This window comes from Ictalurus furcatus, chromosome 13, assembly GCF_023375685.1.
Source record: "Ictalurus furcatus strain D&B chromosome 13, Billie_1.0, whole genome shotgun sequence".
NCBI lineage: Eukaryota > Metazoa > Chordata > Actinopteri > Siluriformes > Ictaluridae > Ictalurus > Ictalurus furcatus.
In genome coordinates this window covers 20,772,876-20,789,259 of record NC_071267.1, presented here as the reverse complement: position 1 = coordinate 20,789,259, position 16,384 = coordinate 20,772,876, and the positions used below count along the sequence as shown (strand labels likewise).

Here is a 16,384-nt window from a genome sequence, read left to right as displayed (position 1 = left end):
AAGGAGCAATCTAGATTTTATTGGCTTCTTCTATTTGTGTAGATTAATTAGCTATTATATTAAGTTAATCATAGCACAAAAACATGCAAACTGCTGTAAAACCTTAAAGTAACAACTACAACATTTTCCTATTTCCTATTGTAAAATGATTATATAATTTTATAAAATTTTATTGCATTTTCCCTGTGACATGGGGATTATTTCCCTGACATTCATAACTTCATTACTTGTGTGAGTTTTTATTACTATTTATTACATTTCTGCTTGTTTTTCTGTTACTGGCAGTTTCAAGTCAGAGAAAATAAACGGACTGGCCGCCAGAGGGCAGCATTTCTTTATGTCAGGTGATTACAGTTGAGCCAATGTTTGTCCCCATTCTCTGAGTGAGGCAACTCACAGGTTTTTTTCATTAATTTAGCAGCCTGCTGATTTTGAGGTTGTTTTTTTGTTGTTGTCGTTTGTTTGGTTTTTGAGAAATTGTGTGGTCTTGGAATTAAAAGTCACCCAGTATAAGAAGCAAGCCTGAGGTTCTACTTCTTGAAGTCCTGGAGTTATCACAAGGTACTAAACAAAAAGATTATTTTCACATTTCTTTACTTTGTGTTAAGTTTTAAACTAGAAACCAATGCTTTTATTAAATGTAATAAATATTTGATAATAAATATTTTTTATAAATATTAATAAAACTGGTGGCTTAGTGGTTAGCACATTTGCCTCGCACCTCCAGGGTTGGGGGTTCAATTCCCGCCTCCACCCTGTTTGCACAGAGTTTGCATGTTCTCCCTGTGCTTCAGGGGTTTCCTCTGTGTACTCTGGTTTCCTCCCATAGTCCAAATACCTGCATTGTAGGCTGACTGGCATGTCCAAATTGTCTGCAGTGTGTGAATGCGTGTGTGATTGTGCCCTGCGATGAATTGGCACCCCATCCAGGATGTCCCCCACCTTGTGTCCTGAGTTCCCTGGTATAGGCTCGAGGCTCCCCCACAACCCAGTGTAGGATAAGCAGTATGGAAAATCAATGGATGGATGGTTGGAAGCCATGGGAGGCATGGTGGTGCAGTGGGTAGCATTGCCACATCACAACTCCAGGGTCCCTGGAGGTAGGCAGATTGGTTACACTAATTGCCCGTAGGTGTGAATGGTGCCCTATAATGGACTGGTGTTCCATCTGGGGTGAGTTCTCCCACCTTGCATCCAGTTACCGGGATAGACTCCGGATCCACTGTGACCCTGATCAGGATAAAGCAGTTACTGAAGATGAATAAATTATGAAATTGTAGTTCCTCAGCAAATCCACACAGCTGCTGCAGGGATTTCTCAAGAACTGTTTACTACTTGATTAGTTGTACTGTGGCAGAGAATCCAAAGAGGTATTTTATCTGGAATAAAAACGTCCTTTATGAGATCCATGTTTGGCTCAGCTAATATGGCAGTTTGCAACCATACTACCCTACCTTGATCATGCAATGTTAACATGTAAAATTGATTAATGAATACAAAGATATAGTTACGGACACTCAAAAAAGTCAGTAAAATTCACACAAGCATGGAAAAGTGGTGGCTTGGTGGAGGACAGTGGTGGCTTGGTGGAGGACAGTGGTGGCTTGGTGGAGGACAGTGGTGGCTTGGTGGAGGACAGTGGTGGCTTGGTGGAGGACAGTGGTGGCTTGGTGGAGGACAGTGGTGGCTTGGTGGAGGACAGTGGTGGCTTGGTGGTCAAGGCTCTGGGTTACTGATCGGAAGGTCGGGGGTTCAAGCCCTGGCACTGCCAATCTGCCATTGTTGGGCCCCTGAGCAGGACCCTTAACCCTCTCTGCTCCAGGGGCGCTGTATCATGGCTGACCCTGCGCTCTGACTCCAGCTTCCTGACATGCTGGGGTATTTCACTGTGCATATGTATATGTGATCAATAAAGACTCATTACAAAACAGTTGTTTTGAACCCTGTTCAGGGTTCACCTGAACAGGGTTTTGCAAGACCCCCAAAACAATAAGGGAACATGTTTTCTGCAATTAAAATGCAAAATGGTCAAATCCTGGGAGAAATACTCAGGGGGTTTATGATCTACTTTCCCTATTAGCACAATAAGTAGAGGGTACATATATTAAACAAGACCTGTGATCTCATAATAATAATTCTTCATGGATCTTGTGATGTTCTTATTGCAACTGTACTTTTTGGAGACTCAGTCCAGATAATTCTGTGTATGTGCCACCAACAAGAAGCATACAGTATGAAGTGGCATGTTTTTGCTGCAGTGAACATTATAGCTTTGCCTCTGTAACTTGATTCCCTCCATAAGGTGCAATGTGTGCTGATCCGGTGCTAACTTTAGCGGCACGTTGGTGGCTCTTCGCGGAATGACTGCTCGTTCTGCACAGACATTAACGTGTGTTGGTGCCCCTGAAACATTACATTTCTAAATACCATTCATTTTCCCTGTGTGATTAAACGACAGACATGTGTCATGGTTATGAACATGATGATGTGAGCTGAACCCACTGTCATATCAGCCAAAAGATAACTTCAAATTAGCAATGGGAGCAAACCAGTTTCGCATTGTATAGCAGGTAGAGATGAACTTCACTGGCATGCGATAGGCTTTTTCTGTCAAATACCAGCTCTCCTTTGAGTAATGCCTGGGCACGGGTTATTTTTTTCCTTGTACTTGAGCATAATAGATTATCTGGATGTCTGATTGACATTGAAAATGTTCAAGGCTGGTTGGCACCGGCAGAACGCTCTCTGCATACCATATTTGGTTTATCGTCCAAGCTGTAAATTGGTGGGATGCAGACAGCAAATAAACAAGACTGTTCTTGGAGAGCTATAAGTCTTCATTCATTGGTCTGTCAAGTGCTCCACTGAATACTGAACACGGCTAATAAAAACGTTTCGCACCACTGTAAATGTTTTGTACAATCAAGAGAACATCACTGTACATCTTTCTTTTCCGACTAAATCAAGTGGATCAGCACAGCAAGAGCCATATCGCTGACTAAAGGGAATGTTTATACACTGTATTGACTATATCTAAAGGGGTACAGAAGTGATTACTGTATTTCTTTTTGCAGACGTCTTCATGATTCTGTAATACAACATATCTGTAATAGGAAAAGGTTGATGATCCAGATCTCTCTTTTTTTCTCTGCCAATGTCCCTTGTGGTGAGGCCTCTGTCAAGACTTCTAGCTCTTCACCTTTCTATATATATATATATGCCTGAGAAGCATCTGCAGGAAGAGTATATCCTTTACCATCACTCATGAGCTCTTTTGCATCATACAGAGAGGGCCCCCCCCTCCAAATGTTGCACTCCTTCATTTTCTCTGGCTAGCAGAAGACAACAGCAGCAACAGTAACGGTTAAGAGAACATAGAAGCTAGCTACTAAACCCAAGGATTTGGATTAAAGTCCTTTGTGGATTAAAAAAAACAACTTTTGTTGAAATTTATTTTCTTCCTACAAGTTTCTTGAGGTAAGATAGATCTTGTGCCAGAGCAATGCTCAGACTGCAGGCAATGAATACCAAACTCATGGCGATAAAATAAAGCTATGTAATGAGCTCATAATCCTGGCTTTGACTGACACCTGATGTGTTCTAGCTGAATGATTTCATTTTCCACAGTTAACCAACTAACAACGATACAACATTTCTTGGTTTACAACTAATGTTTGTGTTGTGCTTAAGAATAATGGAGATTGGAAATTTCCTAAAGGCCTAAAGTATAGATTTTAGTATAAATTGTGTTTTATTTTCATATTTTCATATTTGTACATATTGTACATATAGAGTGCACTCAAATCACTCAAAGTTCAGTGGTTCCTGCAGGAACTTCCAAGGGTCCGTAAAGCAATACCAGGGGGTCCGTGATTTTCTAATTTTGTTATAGAGGTGGAAACCACCAATGAGTATTTTCAAAATGATACTTATTGAGTTTTTGGAGTTATTAGCTGATTTAACTGGTCACTTGAAGCGAATGAATTTAACACAAATATCAGTAACTAAAAACAACTCAATGTTAAGTTGGATCTAAAGTGTTCTTTGAGTGGAAAGTTCAGGAATAAATAAATAAAAAAAGCTCTATGGCTGATAAAAAAAAACAACAGCCATTATAGCATCATAAACAATTAATTAATGAGCCTAATATTTGAGTAGTTGGATTATGTTCATTAAAACAAATCTGAACTAAAGTTAGTCTGAGCGTATTTTAAAGCTCAAGGGATCCCTCAATGTAAAAAGATGTACTTTGGTGTAGTTAACATTTAATAATCATTTAATGATTAGCATTCTACATGCATTCATGAACAACACTTGCTCTGCATGTGAAATACAGTGCTTAAATAGTCCTGCTCAAAAAACTACACTAATATGTTCCTCTTAATCGCTCAGCAGTAAAATCACAGATGCACTGGTGCAGTGGCTCATGACATTTGAGGAATCTGCTGAGCCGGCCACACTCCTCTGGCTGTACTGGATTGATTTAGGTGGCTGAAACAGAAATACCCTCACCGCAACAAGAGACCTGTTTATACTTTTCCTTAGCCTTCCCCTTTACATACTGGAAGTGTTTATATATCACACTATACCGTATTACCTCATCCACTAAAAAAAAAAAAAAAGAGAGACAAGTTATTTGAAAGAAAATAAAAGTCAATAGCTGTTTGAAGATGATGCTTTTTTCTCTATCAGTAATCATACCTGCTCTTTAAACATAGCCAGAAATATCTGGTGATGACTAAGTTACAAGGTGGCCTAAATTCCTTTCAGTCTTTCACACCCTGTGAGTTCTCACAATTATTTTAAAGGTGTTAAGCCTTCAAAGATAGCAATGGAATAGCTGTCTTTAATGCTTAATATGCCATTATTAGGTTTACTTTATATACAAAATGATGTATTATGTAGAGATCAATAAGTTTAATTAATACATTGCATAACTGCCATCACTGGTGACAGCAGTGTCAATGAAATCAACAATGCTGGCAATATGACTATGATAAAACATGACAGTGTTCTATTCTTCCCATTACAGGCTGTAGAGATGCCCCGCTCAGGAACACCAGCTCCTCCCAACACAAAGAAAAAGCCCTGTAAAATCATTACTGACCTTTCCAACATCACACAAAATGGTCAGTATACAGTATCTGTAGGTTTTTATGTTATGTATGTCTTATGCACATATACTGTGTAATAATAACAACAGTGTGTACATATTTGAATGATCTTTCATATGGCCATATGGTCAGATTTTGTTTGATTCCACACAAATTAAGTCTTAAAAGGTTTTAACGCTAACCTCACCCCTTACCTTAACTTTCTTAACTTTTCATACAAAGGTTATGTGAATTGTTAAGCAGTGTGAGAGCTGGGCGTTATTTCCCAAGAGAATTTATTTTGCAGGAAATCAGGCACAATTTTCATAATTTCTTGTTTAGAGCACAGCTAATTGTCTGGGTATAAAGAATCGAATCAAACATATGTTCTGTCATTCTGCAGCATAATAAGTGCCACATACTGTAGTTGTGTGTCACACGTACTGTATAGGGGACTGGAATAATCACTCGGCACAACTGTGTGTCACATTGTAAATTTAATGATCCAAAATAATGCTGAAATTCTTCCTAAAGCAAGTCCAACGCTACTGCATTTTGAAAGCTCTATAAATAAATTCCGGTACAGAAACATCATATTCAGATCGTTGGAAACAAGTAATAATGCAAGTGTAGTCTGAATGAAAAAAACAAGGAGTTGCTCTTATGAGCTTTGTCCTCCAGTTATTTTAATAAAGAAAATAAACAAAATGATCTCCGAGATGCTGTCACTGTATGTATGTGTTTGTGCTTGTGTGTGTGAATTAGAGAGAGAGATGGAGGGAGATGTTCCACCCTTCCCGTCTAATGAGCAATTCTGTGTGTGAGGTTGAGTGTCTGGAGGCTGATTAATGCTATCGAATGTGCCCACTTCATCAGCTGGACTCAGTACTCATAATGACTTGTTGTCCTGTTTACAGGACAACACGGGTCCTATAGTGTCAACACACACAGCTCTCCTTTCACACGTATCTAAATTATCTGACAAATTAGTGCCACTGTGATTTGGGAGGAAATGAGCGGGTGTTCTGGGATTTCTAGCACATTTTCACTCACATTGCCTCCACTCTTTAAACCCTAAACCACATCTCTCATCTATCACTCTTCCTCTCTTTGCACTTACCCGAGGTGTTCTGTAGATGCTGTAAAGTGGTGCTTGAAAGTTTGTGACTTTGTGAAGTTTAGAATTTTCTATATTTCTGCATAAATTTGACCTCAGATTTATCATCAGATTTTAATTTGTCTTAATTTTTCAGATTATTCTTTGTCCTAAATGTAGACAAAGATAACTTAATTAAACAAATGAGACAAAAAAATATTGCACTTGTTCGTTTATTTATTGAGCAAAAAGATTCCACTAATCCATTTCATTTTTATTAAACAAGCTACAGGTTACTAAAGTTTCTTACTTACCCTAAATAGCATGCTAACTATTGTGAAACCAAGAAACACTTTCCCTGCACAGCTGATGAGTATCCCATTTCTCTGGAAACTTTACTACATTTCATTTTTACTATATCCACTATTATTACTGAAGTACAGTGCAGTTACTTTATGGAGTCCACATTATTAGCTAGTAACTAGCCAACTTTTAAAATGAAAATGTATTCCCTCACTGCTTCTTACAAACAACTTTCCATGATGTAGCATTAGTAGCAGATATTCAGAAACTGTTTCCATCTACCAGCTTGACTTAGCCTGTGTTTTAGCGACTGGTAGCAGGTGAGAATTAGCTGGATGTTTCAGCAGGGTAGATACAAGAACTTCTACAGCTAAGCCAGGGTATAAAATTTGTTCTACCACACCTTTCTGAGTCAAACTGCTCTTCTGTGTGTAAACAGTACCAAAATATCAAGCTCAAAAATACATATAGTAGTTTAACTAGCTATCTAGGACACTCATATTAAATTAACTGCAGTTAAGTTAACTTCCTCAGTTAGGCTTATACTTCTCCACTTAAATGTACACACATGTATTTGGCAGTTGCTTATACTCAAAGACACTTACCAGTCCCACCAGGATTTCTAAGTTTGTGATCTCAGAAGGGAACGCAAAGTTCATCAAACTCCACAAAATTTGGAGTAGCTTACGATTTTTCTACATTATCACAGATTTGGGCTAAGACGTGTCATGTGATGTCATTACAATGACATCACAACCTCTTCGATTCACGTTCGTCGAATGTGAGTACAGCTAAATGGTCTCATTTAACAACAAACATCATTGTGAAAGACCGTGCAAAACAAGGATCACAGCTGGACAATTGTAGAAGTTAGTTGCATCTTGGGGTCAGAAAGTCTCCAAAACTACAGTCCGAAGTCACCTACATCACAACAAGCTGTTTAGAAGGGTTTGAGGAAAAAAGCCTTTACTCTCATCCATAAAAAAAACTCAAGCATATTCAGTTTGCGAGACACTACGGGAACTTCAAATGGGATCGTGTTCTATGGTCAGATGAAACCAAAATAGAGCTTTTTGGCAATAAACACCAGAGGTGGTTTTGGCGCACACGGAGTGGTAGCCATATGGAAATGTAACTCATGCCCATGGTTAAATATGGTGATGGCTCTTTAATGTTTTGTGCAATTCAGATTTCACCAATTCAAATAGTTTTCCGCAAAACCCCCCCACAAAAATCTCATTGCATTTTTTAAAAGCCCGCAGCAAAATCAAGCATTTTTGCCCTCAAAAAAACTCTGTACGGCCTGACTTACGGTGGAACTCAGTCTTCTGCTTGCTAGTCCAGAACCAGATCCACAGTCAGCATTGCTGTTAAACTTGCACAGAGTAACTTGGGGACAATAACAATAAAGATACTAATAAAATTATACCAATAATAAATAAAAAAAAAACCCCACACAAGAGCCATGCCAGGGGCTTAGGCAGCTGTCTGTGCAACCTAAAGCATAGGCCGTTTCTGACAACAAGCCATTTGTGGGTTTATATAGTGGATTTATATAGCAGTGGTCCCTGTTGCTAAGGTGGCATAGCCTAAAGCCAGATACACCTAGCATGAGCTTGTGAAACACCTTTTAATTTGTTCTGGAAATGTTTCATAATATTAATATTCCACTGTCATTTTTTTTTTTTTTTTTTTTTTGTAAAATTTACAAAGCAGTATATGCTATATTCACTTGTGCATGTTTGCACAGCTAAATCCCATTTAACGTTGTATTTTTTTATGCAGCACTCAGCACAACATCCTTGTCTTTGGCATCAGCTATGGCATGAGTCCAGGGTCTATAGCTGATTTCACACAGGAGAATGAATAAATAGCGCTGCTTGATGACACAGTAGTGCACCTTTGGAACTGTAAAATGGATCAGATCCTTTTATTGCTAAATAAAAAGAAATATATCTTACACTTTAAGCATTTCTTAGCTTTAAAGGCTTCTGTGAATTACTGTATGTTCTTACACACACTGCTGGATATCATATGCAGTCTGGGCTTTGTTCAGACTCAGTAGCTACTCACCCATCAGGTTGAGAGCCTTCAAGCTAGAACTTCCAAAGGAAGTGATTTATTTTCTGCTTTTTGGCTATTACTGTTTTCATTATTGACCCCCATTTTCCCCCCAAATATTCCCAGAGGAAGAAGAAACAGATGTCACTGAGTTTGACCTCGGAACTAAGATTAAGACGCCTAAGGAGGTGATGCTGGAGGAGCTGTCTCTAATGAAAGGCAAAGGCTCTAAGATGTTCAGAATGAGGCAGCAGAGAGTGGATAAGTTCATTATCAGTGCTGAGAATCTGGTAAGCCTGCTCAAGAGAACAGAGACTCTGTAGGACAGAATTACAAACAAAGGATTGAATGTACATTCTATCCATCCATCCATCCATCCATTTTCTATACTGCTTATCCTACTGGGTCGCGGGGACCCTGGAATGGGGTACACCCTGGATGGGGTGCCAATCCATCTCAGGGCACAATCACATTCACACATACCCATTCATACACTACTGACACTTTGGACATACCAATCAGCCTACCATGCATGCCTTTGGACTAGGGGAGGACACTAGAGTACTCAGAGGAAACCTCCGCAGCAAGAACAGGGAGAACATGCAAACTCCGCACACAGAGGGTAGCAGCGGGAATCAAACCCCCAACCCTGGAGGTGTAAAGCGAACATGCTAGCCACTAAACCACTGTGCACCCTGAATGTACAGTATGTCCTGTAAAATGGAGAAAATTGATTAGACATGCAGAGTATAGTGTACATAATTGTCTTTGAATCACTCATGCTGAAAGGGTTACCTTGCCTTTCATGTAGACTTTTATGATTATTATAATCCTCATTAAAACTCTGTTCCAGTCTGATATAATACAGTATACTCATTAGCTTTTTTGTTTCTGGCCATTTTCCAGCAAAACCTCCAGAACCTGGCACCTCCTATAGACTGTGAAAAGATCCCACCTGAGACCCTCCCAAAACCAAGTCCACCAAAAGGTAAACTACATACCTTCCATTGAATTTATGACACAGCTTATGCTTGAGATAATAACTGGTACTGTCCTATATGGTTAATAAATGATTTAATATGTCATGTGACGCTTTCACCTTATTATTATTTTTAACAAATGAAGTAGAACCTGAGACTGAGAATGAGAAGAAGAACTGTGAGTATGTTAAAACATATGTCTCACCATGGGAACATGCTATGAAAGACAATGATGAGCTCAAAGCCACCATGAAGCCACAAATGCCAGGACCTTATGTGTACAAGGATCTGCCCCAATACAAGAGTTTCAATAGGTACATACTCAGAATTGAGAACAGGAAATTGAAGGATCATACAAAACATGATCCTCAGCAGTGGTTTGATTTCTAATTTGAGTTAAATGTAAGCCAGTTTCTGTACTTTTTCTTATAGAACAGCGCTGCCTTTTGGAGGATTCGACAAGGCTTCTCACTTGCTGACCTTCGAGATCCCTGAGCTCAAGGCTGCTTCTGAAGAGCCAGAGCAACTTCCTGTGTTCCAGTGTCACATCGACTCTCGACCATCTTTTAACCGTACTCCCATTGGCTGGGTGTGCAGCGAAGAGCCCAGCTACATTCCCCTGACCACCCTGGAACCCATCCCCTTCGAACCAGAGACGGAAGACCTCTGAGATCCATGTTCTGCTGATTCATGCAGGCTAATATCTAGCTCATGTCAACTTAAATCATTATTGTAGTGTTGAAGATATTTGCCAAATCTCTTGCGTATTGGCAGCTATGAAAGCACCAGCCAATACATTTCAACATTGTATGGTAATGTACAAATGAGATGTAAATACAGCTATTTACTATACATAACTGAGCTGCGCCACCTCATAATATAAGTTTGCTTAAAAATGTGAAAATGAAATAAAAAATCAGGACATGCCAGAAACCTTGAAATCATTGCTGTGAATGATCTTCCAATACATAAATAAAAGGAATGCTGTAAAATTCTATAAAACAAATTTTCAGGATTATTTTTTCAATTATTTGTTTGTTTTTGTCATTAGTGGTCCAATGCATCAAGATTCACACCTGCTCTAAATCTCTCCATTCAGTACAGACTAATAGAGCTATAAACCCTGGTCCTAGATTGCCCCCCTTTCCTGTACATCTTAGTGTTTTCCCTGCTCTGACACACCTACTTCAACTCAGGGAGGCTGTTAATTAGCCAATCAATTAGTTGAGTCATGTGTGTTAGAACAGGGAAAACACTAAAATGTGCAGGGCAGGGGGTACTACAGGAACAGCGTTGGGAGCCTGTGGTGAATCATTCATTATAACACACACGCATACACACACACGCACGCACACACGCATACACGCACACACACACAAACACATTTGTTAAACTATCCCTGAGAGGATTGTCACTGACACAATTAATTGTTACATCTAAACCTAACTCTAACATTAACCTTATGAATCAAGAACCAGAAGGAAACATTTTTGGCTCTATTAGTTTTTTTTGTTTTTTTTGTTTTTTTTTTGCAGGTTTTGGGGATAAAAAACACACTTTTTCTCATGGGAACCAGCCAAATCTCCCCACAAGGTCAAAACTGTCAGATATTACTATCCTCATGGGGAAATTTGGTCCCCAGCAAGATATACAACCCAAATTCCAATGAAAAAAGTTGGGACACTGTGTAAAATGCAAATAAAAACAGAATGCAATGATTTGAAAATCTCATAAACCCATATGTTATTCACAATAGAACATAGAAAACATATCAAATGGAAATGGACCATTTTACGAAAAAAAAAAGGTAACACTTAGTAACACTTACTTTTCCAGCCTTTTGTTGCCCCCGTCCCATCAAATTCAAAATGACCTTTATTTTTTAAACTGAGGAAATGACTGGTACATTTCCTCAGTTTAAACATTTGATATGTTTTCTATGTTCTATTGTGAATAACATATGGGTTTATGAGATTTGCAAATCATTGCATTCTGTTTTTATTTACATTTTACACAACTTCCCAACTTTTTTGGAATGTGGGTTGTAAACACACACACACACGCACACACACACACATACACACACACACACACACACACACAAAAGAGAAAAGCCAGTCAATGACCTCTTGAGTCTCATTGAGGAAAGGTAATAGTTAATTTATTGTTTTTATAAGATGTAAGGACTGGAGAAGTTATTTGATCAATCAGTCAAGAATATGGATGAAGTAGGTTTGCAATATTTTGTTTATGTGTAAAGAAATTCAGCATATAAAATGAAAAAATGCCATAGTGACAGGTGGCACGGTGGCTTAATGCTTAGCAAGTTTGCCTCGCACCTTCGGGGTTGGGGTCTTGATTCTCGCCTCCACCCTGCTTGTGTGGAGTCTGCATCTTCTCCACATGCTTCAGGGGTTTCCCCCAGCTACTTCCAGCATTGTAGGCTGATTTACAAATTGTCCATAAAGTGTGAATGTGTGCGCAATTGTTTCCTCTGATGGGCTGACAAGCCATCCAGGGTGTTCCCTGCCTTGTGCCCCAAGTTCCCTGGGATAGACTCCAGATTAAGTGTAGATTAAGTGGTACAGAAAATGTATGGGTGGACACATTGACGTTATTATAGGCCTACTAACAGATTATATCTTGTGTCTTTGAGATTCAAGGAATAATTCATTGCCACAGGATTGAAAAAGCAGATCAAGCCAAATTGTATTACTTATCTTGCACTGAAAAGAGAGAGAGAAAAAGAAAAGAATAAAGCTTTCCTGATGAACACGTAAAAAAAAAAGGCGTAATAATCCTCACCACAACAGCCAAATCGAGAGAAAAGGTGGATGACGTCATGCCCTGACGTGCAGTTCACACTCAGGCCACTAGATGGCAGAAAGCGGTTTATATGATGGCGTCAGCCCACTGAGCTCCATCCCAAACCGCATACTCCAATCCAAACCGATCACCACATCACTACCGCACTCAACACAATGCCTGTATACAGTACTAAGCAACATAATGGTGTACTCGGCTTGCTTACTAGTCTGACACACTAGAAACAGAAAACAGGAAGAATTATCGCGAGAACACGGCGTGTTTTGACGCGGCGCTGGATGGCGCTGCGGGATGTTTCGGAATTTTTTTGCGGGGAGGTTTTTTCCCCCTTCGCCTACAGGTTTCTGCTCGGATAGGACACAAGACCGCGGTCTGGACGAAGGCACACAAGGTGAGTAAGCGCACTTTACAACTTGGTAAACGCTGAAGCAGTATAAACGGGAGTCGCAGTTTGAAGGTGGGAATGTTTTGAAAGTGCAACTTAAATGTAGCCTTCCAGATGTGCTTGCTTGAGGATGTACTTGGAACACATGTGCGTTGAGATGCTTTCCGCTGATGCTTTAAGGATGATGATGTGCTTCATGATATGCATTGTAGCAGAATAATGTGCAGACAAAGCCAGTTTCCCCCCCCCTTAACTCCTTCCCTCCCCCCCTCCTTTTATTATTATTATTATTATTATTATTATTATTATTATTATTATTATTATTGCAGGGAACAACACAATCTAGCCAAACAGCTAACACTGCGCTTCACAAATGCACTGTCACGCTCAGCATCTTTCAGCCAGCAGCATGAACACCGAGCTGCTTCACCTGGAAGGACTGCACACTCTTTCTAACAGCACAGATGTGCTCAACATCACACCGTGTGAACGCAGTGTGACCTCACGCCTAGGTTTGTTTCTCTTCACAGTATGTCATAGGCTGAGGTCAAGTACTTGTTGATACTGATAGATCCCAAACATGTTGTCTTGTTGTTGTTGTTGTTGTTGTTTTTTCTTTTCTGGGTTAGTCATATTCAGCATGACCTTAATGCTGCTTATGTCATCTGATATCATGACGCATCAGGCATCATCCTGCACATGTTCCTGCTGTCAGAGCACTTAGGAGCCTGTGCCTTTTTAGGACGGGCGATATAGACTTAAAACTAGATCACGATATTCCATGGTATAATTTTTTGCGGTAATGATATAAATGACGGTATGAAAATAGTAACGTTCAACAGTGTCTTTTTGGCCACAGGTCACATCAGCATGCAGTCTCGAGAGCCATGCAAACATTGATCCGAAAAAGTAGAACATAATCCTGACCCTTATCAGATACTAAACTATAGCAGTTAAGTAGGCTTAAAAAATTTGAATATGAATTTTATTCACAAATTAAAATTCCCATGAAAATGCAAACAAGACAATACTTGCAGGATTCATAATCTAACCCTAGGGGAAACATGGAAATGTTGTAAAAAAACAACAACAACAAAAAACATTTATTCTGTAAAAGTGCACGTAATATTTAAATAGTGCAAACTTAACAAGCCTTAAACTATGCTGCAAAACATCAAAACCATATATAAACTCAATAATGATTCAAATCAAGTTCAAGTTTGAAATGTAAACTAGTTATATACTATTTATATTAGTTGGGCGGTACCTTCCGATAACTGATTAATCAGCCGATAGTTTTTAAAATAAATACTGAATGAAAACATAACACTCAAGGTAAAATATTGCTGAACTTTATTACAAAAATAAACAGTATTGCCTGTACCATATAAACTATTAATAAATATTGAAGTAAATAAAAGCTATACATCTAAACTGAACCAAAAAGTAACACTTCAAATAAGAAATAAAAATAGAGACATCCAAAATGCATTAAAAAACGCTGCAAATAACACAACAAAATTTGTCAGTGATAGTTTTTATTTCACCTCTAGTGGATGCGCTTGTACTGTATGACCCTTCTCAGCCGCTCCCGCAATTGGGATCCACTCGTTGTGGATTTTTTCAGATAACTGATAGTTCCAGCAATTTGTTATTGGTGTCGTTTAATTGGCAAATTCCATCAATTGGTCGACCTCTCATGTAAACACCAATTCTGATTTTTCTTTAAACATCGTACTAAGGTTAGAACTCTGGCTTCAGCCATGCTTGTTCTCGTTCTACATGTGAGATTCCCACGTTGTGGTGCATAAACGTGTCATATTATATCGTCAGTATCGTGGGATGACAAATTCTTATCATGGGGAGGAATTGTACCGGTATATCATGGACGATACGATATGGAACAGCCTTAGCGCCCATTAACCATCTAACTAGTGCAGGAAAATTTTTTTGTTTTATTTCTCAGACATACAACCCAGCTTGGTCTGAGTCTGACTATACCAAATGCAGCTGGGTCTGACCAGCTACCAGCAGATCAAACTGTTAGACCTTTTTTTTTTGACAAAAGGTATAAAGGAAACAGTTTCTGAATGACCATTATAATGGAACATCCTTGAATTAATTTTAAGGAACTAACACAAAACAGGACGGCTCAACCATTTTTTGAGCAATTTAGTAATAAGTGTTAAGGAAGCTGGAAAATAATTCATATTCATTCATATACAACTGAACACTATATACACAAATCTCTAAACTGCATGGTGTTTGAAAAGTCAGGAACCAATGAGACATATACTTCTTTTTTTTCACCCTTCAGAGGCTAATGCTGGTCTGCATAAAATTAGGACTGCAACAAGTAATTAGATAAATGTAATAATAATAATAATAATAATAATAATAATACAAGTGCTGTAGTAGTATGGTTTGATTGAAATACTGGAAAGAAACTTTCGGTACTTTTAAATTTTAAAGTTACCCAATCTAGTCCAATAATAATAATAATAATAATAATAATAATAATAATAATAATAAAAGGTTAAGTAATTATCAAAATAATCATCAGTTGTAGCCTTCTACTAAACATTAATACAGTTTCTAAAACATATAGTCGGGGCGGGATGATATTATATGACATTGTTATTGTGATAACTTTGATATATGTGGCATTAAGACACTATTGTGGCACAGCAGACAGCATAGAACCCTGACAACTATAGAGTCCCTGGTTTGATCCTTAGCTCAGGCTGCAGCTTGTAAAAAAGTGCATTGTGTCTTGTGATGTACTGTTGTCCCATTCAGTGAGCCCACTTGTGTCAAGTGTTCCCAGTATAGGTCCAGATCCACCTTGAACCTGACTAGGAAAAAGTTTTTACTAAAGATGAATGAATGAATGAAAGTAGCCTTGGATTTGGTGTTGTCAGTACATAGCAGTAAGTCATATTATATTTGTTCCCGTTAAGTGTTGATTTTCACCACTGGAGCCCATGTTTGGGATTTTGGATAAAATGTTGTCAAATGTATATGTTACTGCATTTCCTGAATAGAAAACACAATATGCATGCACACTTTTTGGTGTAACCATAAGACTTAAATCGACAGTTTCATCTGTGAGATTGCTTAATTTGTTCTGCAAGTGTAGAATTAAAGAACCAGAAAGACTTCCAATGAATGATTTATCAGCCTTGATATGGAGTCAAATGTGGGGAAAAAAAAGTTACCATCTGTCTAGTGCAGAAACAAAGTTACTAAAGTTACCAAATCTATTTGTGGTCATTTTGCATTCTTTTCAAAATAGAGTTTCACTCTTGGAGTCATCATCAGTCACATCATCAGGTTTTTCCACAAACAGCTTGCTAGTTAATCTCACACTTTTGTGACACAACACAACACTACAGGCTGCATTGAGCAAGCTACTGACAATTTACTGTATTTACATTTCAAAAATGTACAAAATGTTTCCTGTTACACTACAAGCTCCATGGCACGAGTAGCATAACACTAATCTGTGGTTCTGTGAACCCTGGATAACTCTCTGCTTAGACAAGGGGCCCACTATTTTTTTCTTCAGTGACAGATGAACAGATGGTCTGAGGACTGGATGGCTGCTGTCTGGTCTAAATAGTACCATAGGGTGCATACC

The 16,384-nt window shown here is 38.7% G+C and overlaps 1 protein-coding gene and 1 long non-coding RNA gene across 3 annotated transcripts in view; both read left to right on the top strand.

Annotated features, from left to right (window-relative positions):
• The first annotated feature begins 202 nt into the window (after positions 1-202).
• myoz1b (myozenin 1b) lies at positions 203-10,535 on the top strand. Of its 2 annotated transcripts, none has more exons than XM_053640642.1 (6): positions 203-561; positions 5,033-5,129; positions 8,680-8,843; positions 9,460-9,541; positions 9,679-9,847; positions 9,966-10,535. In XM_053640642.1, exons 2-6 carry the CDS (start codon positions 5,042-5,044, stop codon positions 10,201-10,203), a joined length of 741 nt encoding a protein of 246 aa, XP_053496617.1. In that variant the 5' UTR covers positions 203-561; positions 5,033-5,041; the 3' UTR covers positions 10,204-10,535. The 2 variants fall into 2 exon arrangements, with proteins under 2 accessions (XP_053496617.1, XP_053496615.1); XM_053640640.1 differs by lacking the exon at positions 203-561 and adding an exon at positions 3,067-3,477.
• A 2,126-nt stretch (positions 10,536-12,661) lies between these two features.
• LOC128617445 (uncharacterized) overlaps positions 12,662-16,384 on the top strand; it is a 44,678-nt gene continuing 40,955 nt past the window's right edge. Inside the window, exons 1-2 of the long non-coding RNA XR_008387570.1 lie at positions 12,662-12,750; positions 13,074-13,256. This is a non-coding gene — a long non-coding RNA (uncharacterized LOC128617445). The remainder of the gene's footprint in view (positions 12,751-13,073; positions 13,257-16,384) is intronic.

Excerpts from the sequence above, each read along its gene's own strand:
- myoz1b (XM_053640642.1), top strand. The coding sequence starts at position 5,042 with ATGCCCCGCTCAGGAACACCAGCTCCTCCCAACACAAAGAAAAAGCCC. Across the intron at positions 5,130-8,679 it reads TTCCAACATCACACAAAATG|AGGAAGAAGAAACAGATGTC; the intron begins GTCAGTATACAG and ends AAATATTCCCAG. Across the intron at positions 9,848-9,965 it reads CAATACAAGAGTTTCAATAG|AACAGCGCTGCCTTTTGGAG; the intron begins GTACATACTCAG and ends TTTTTCTTATAG.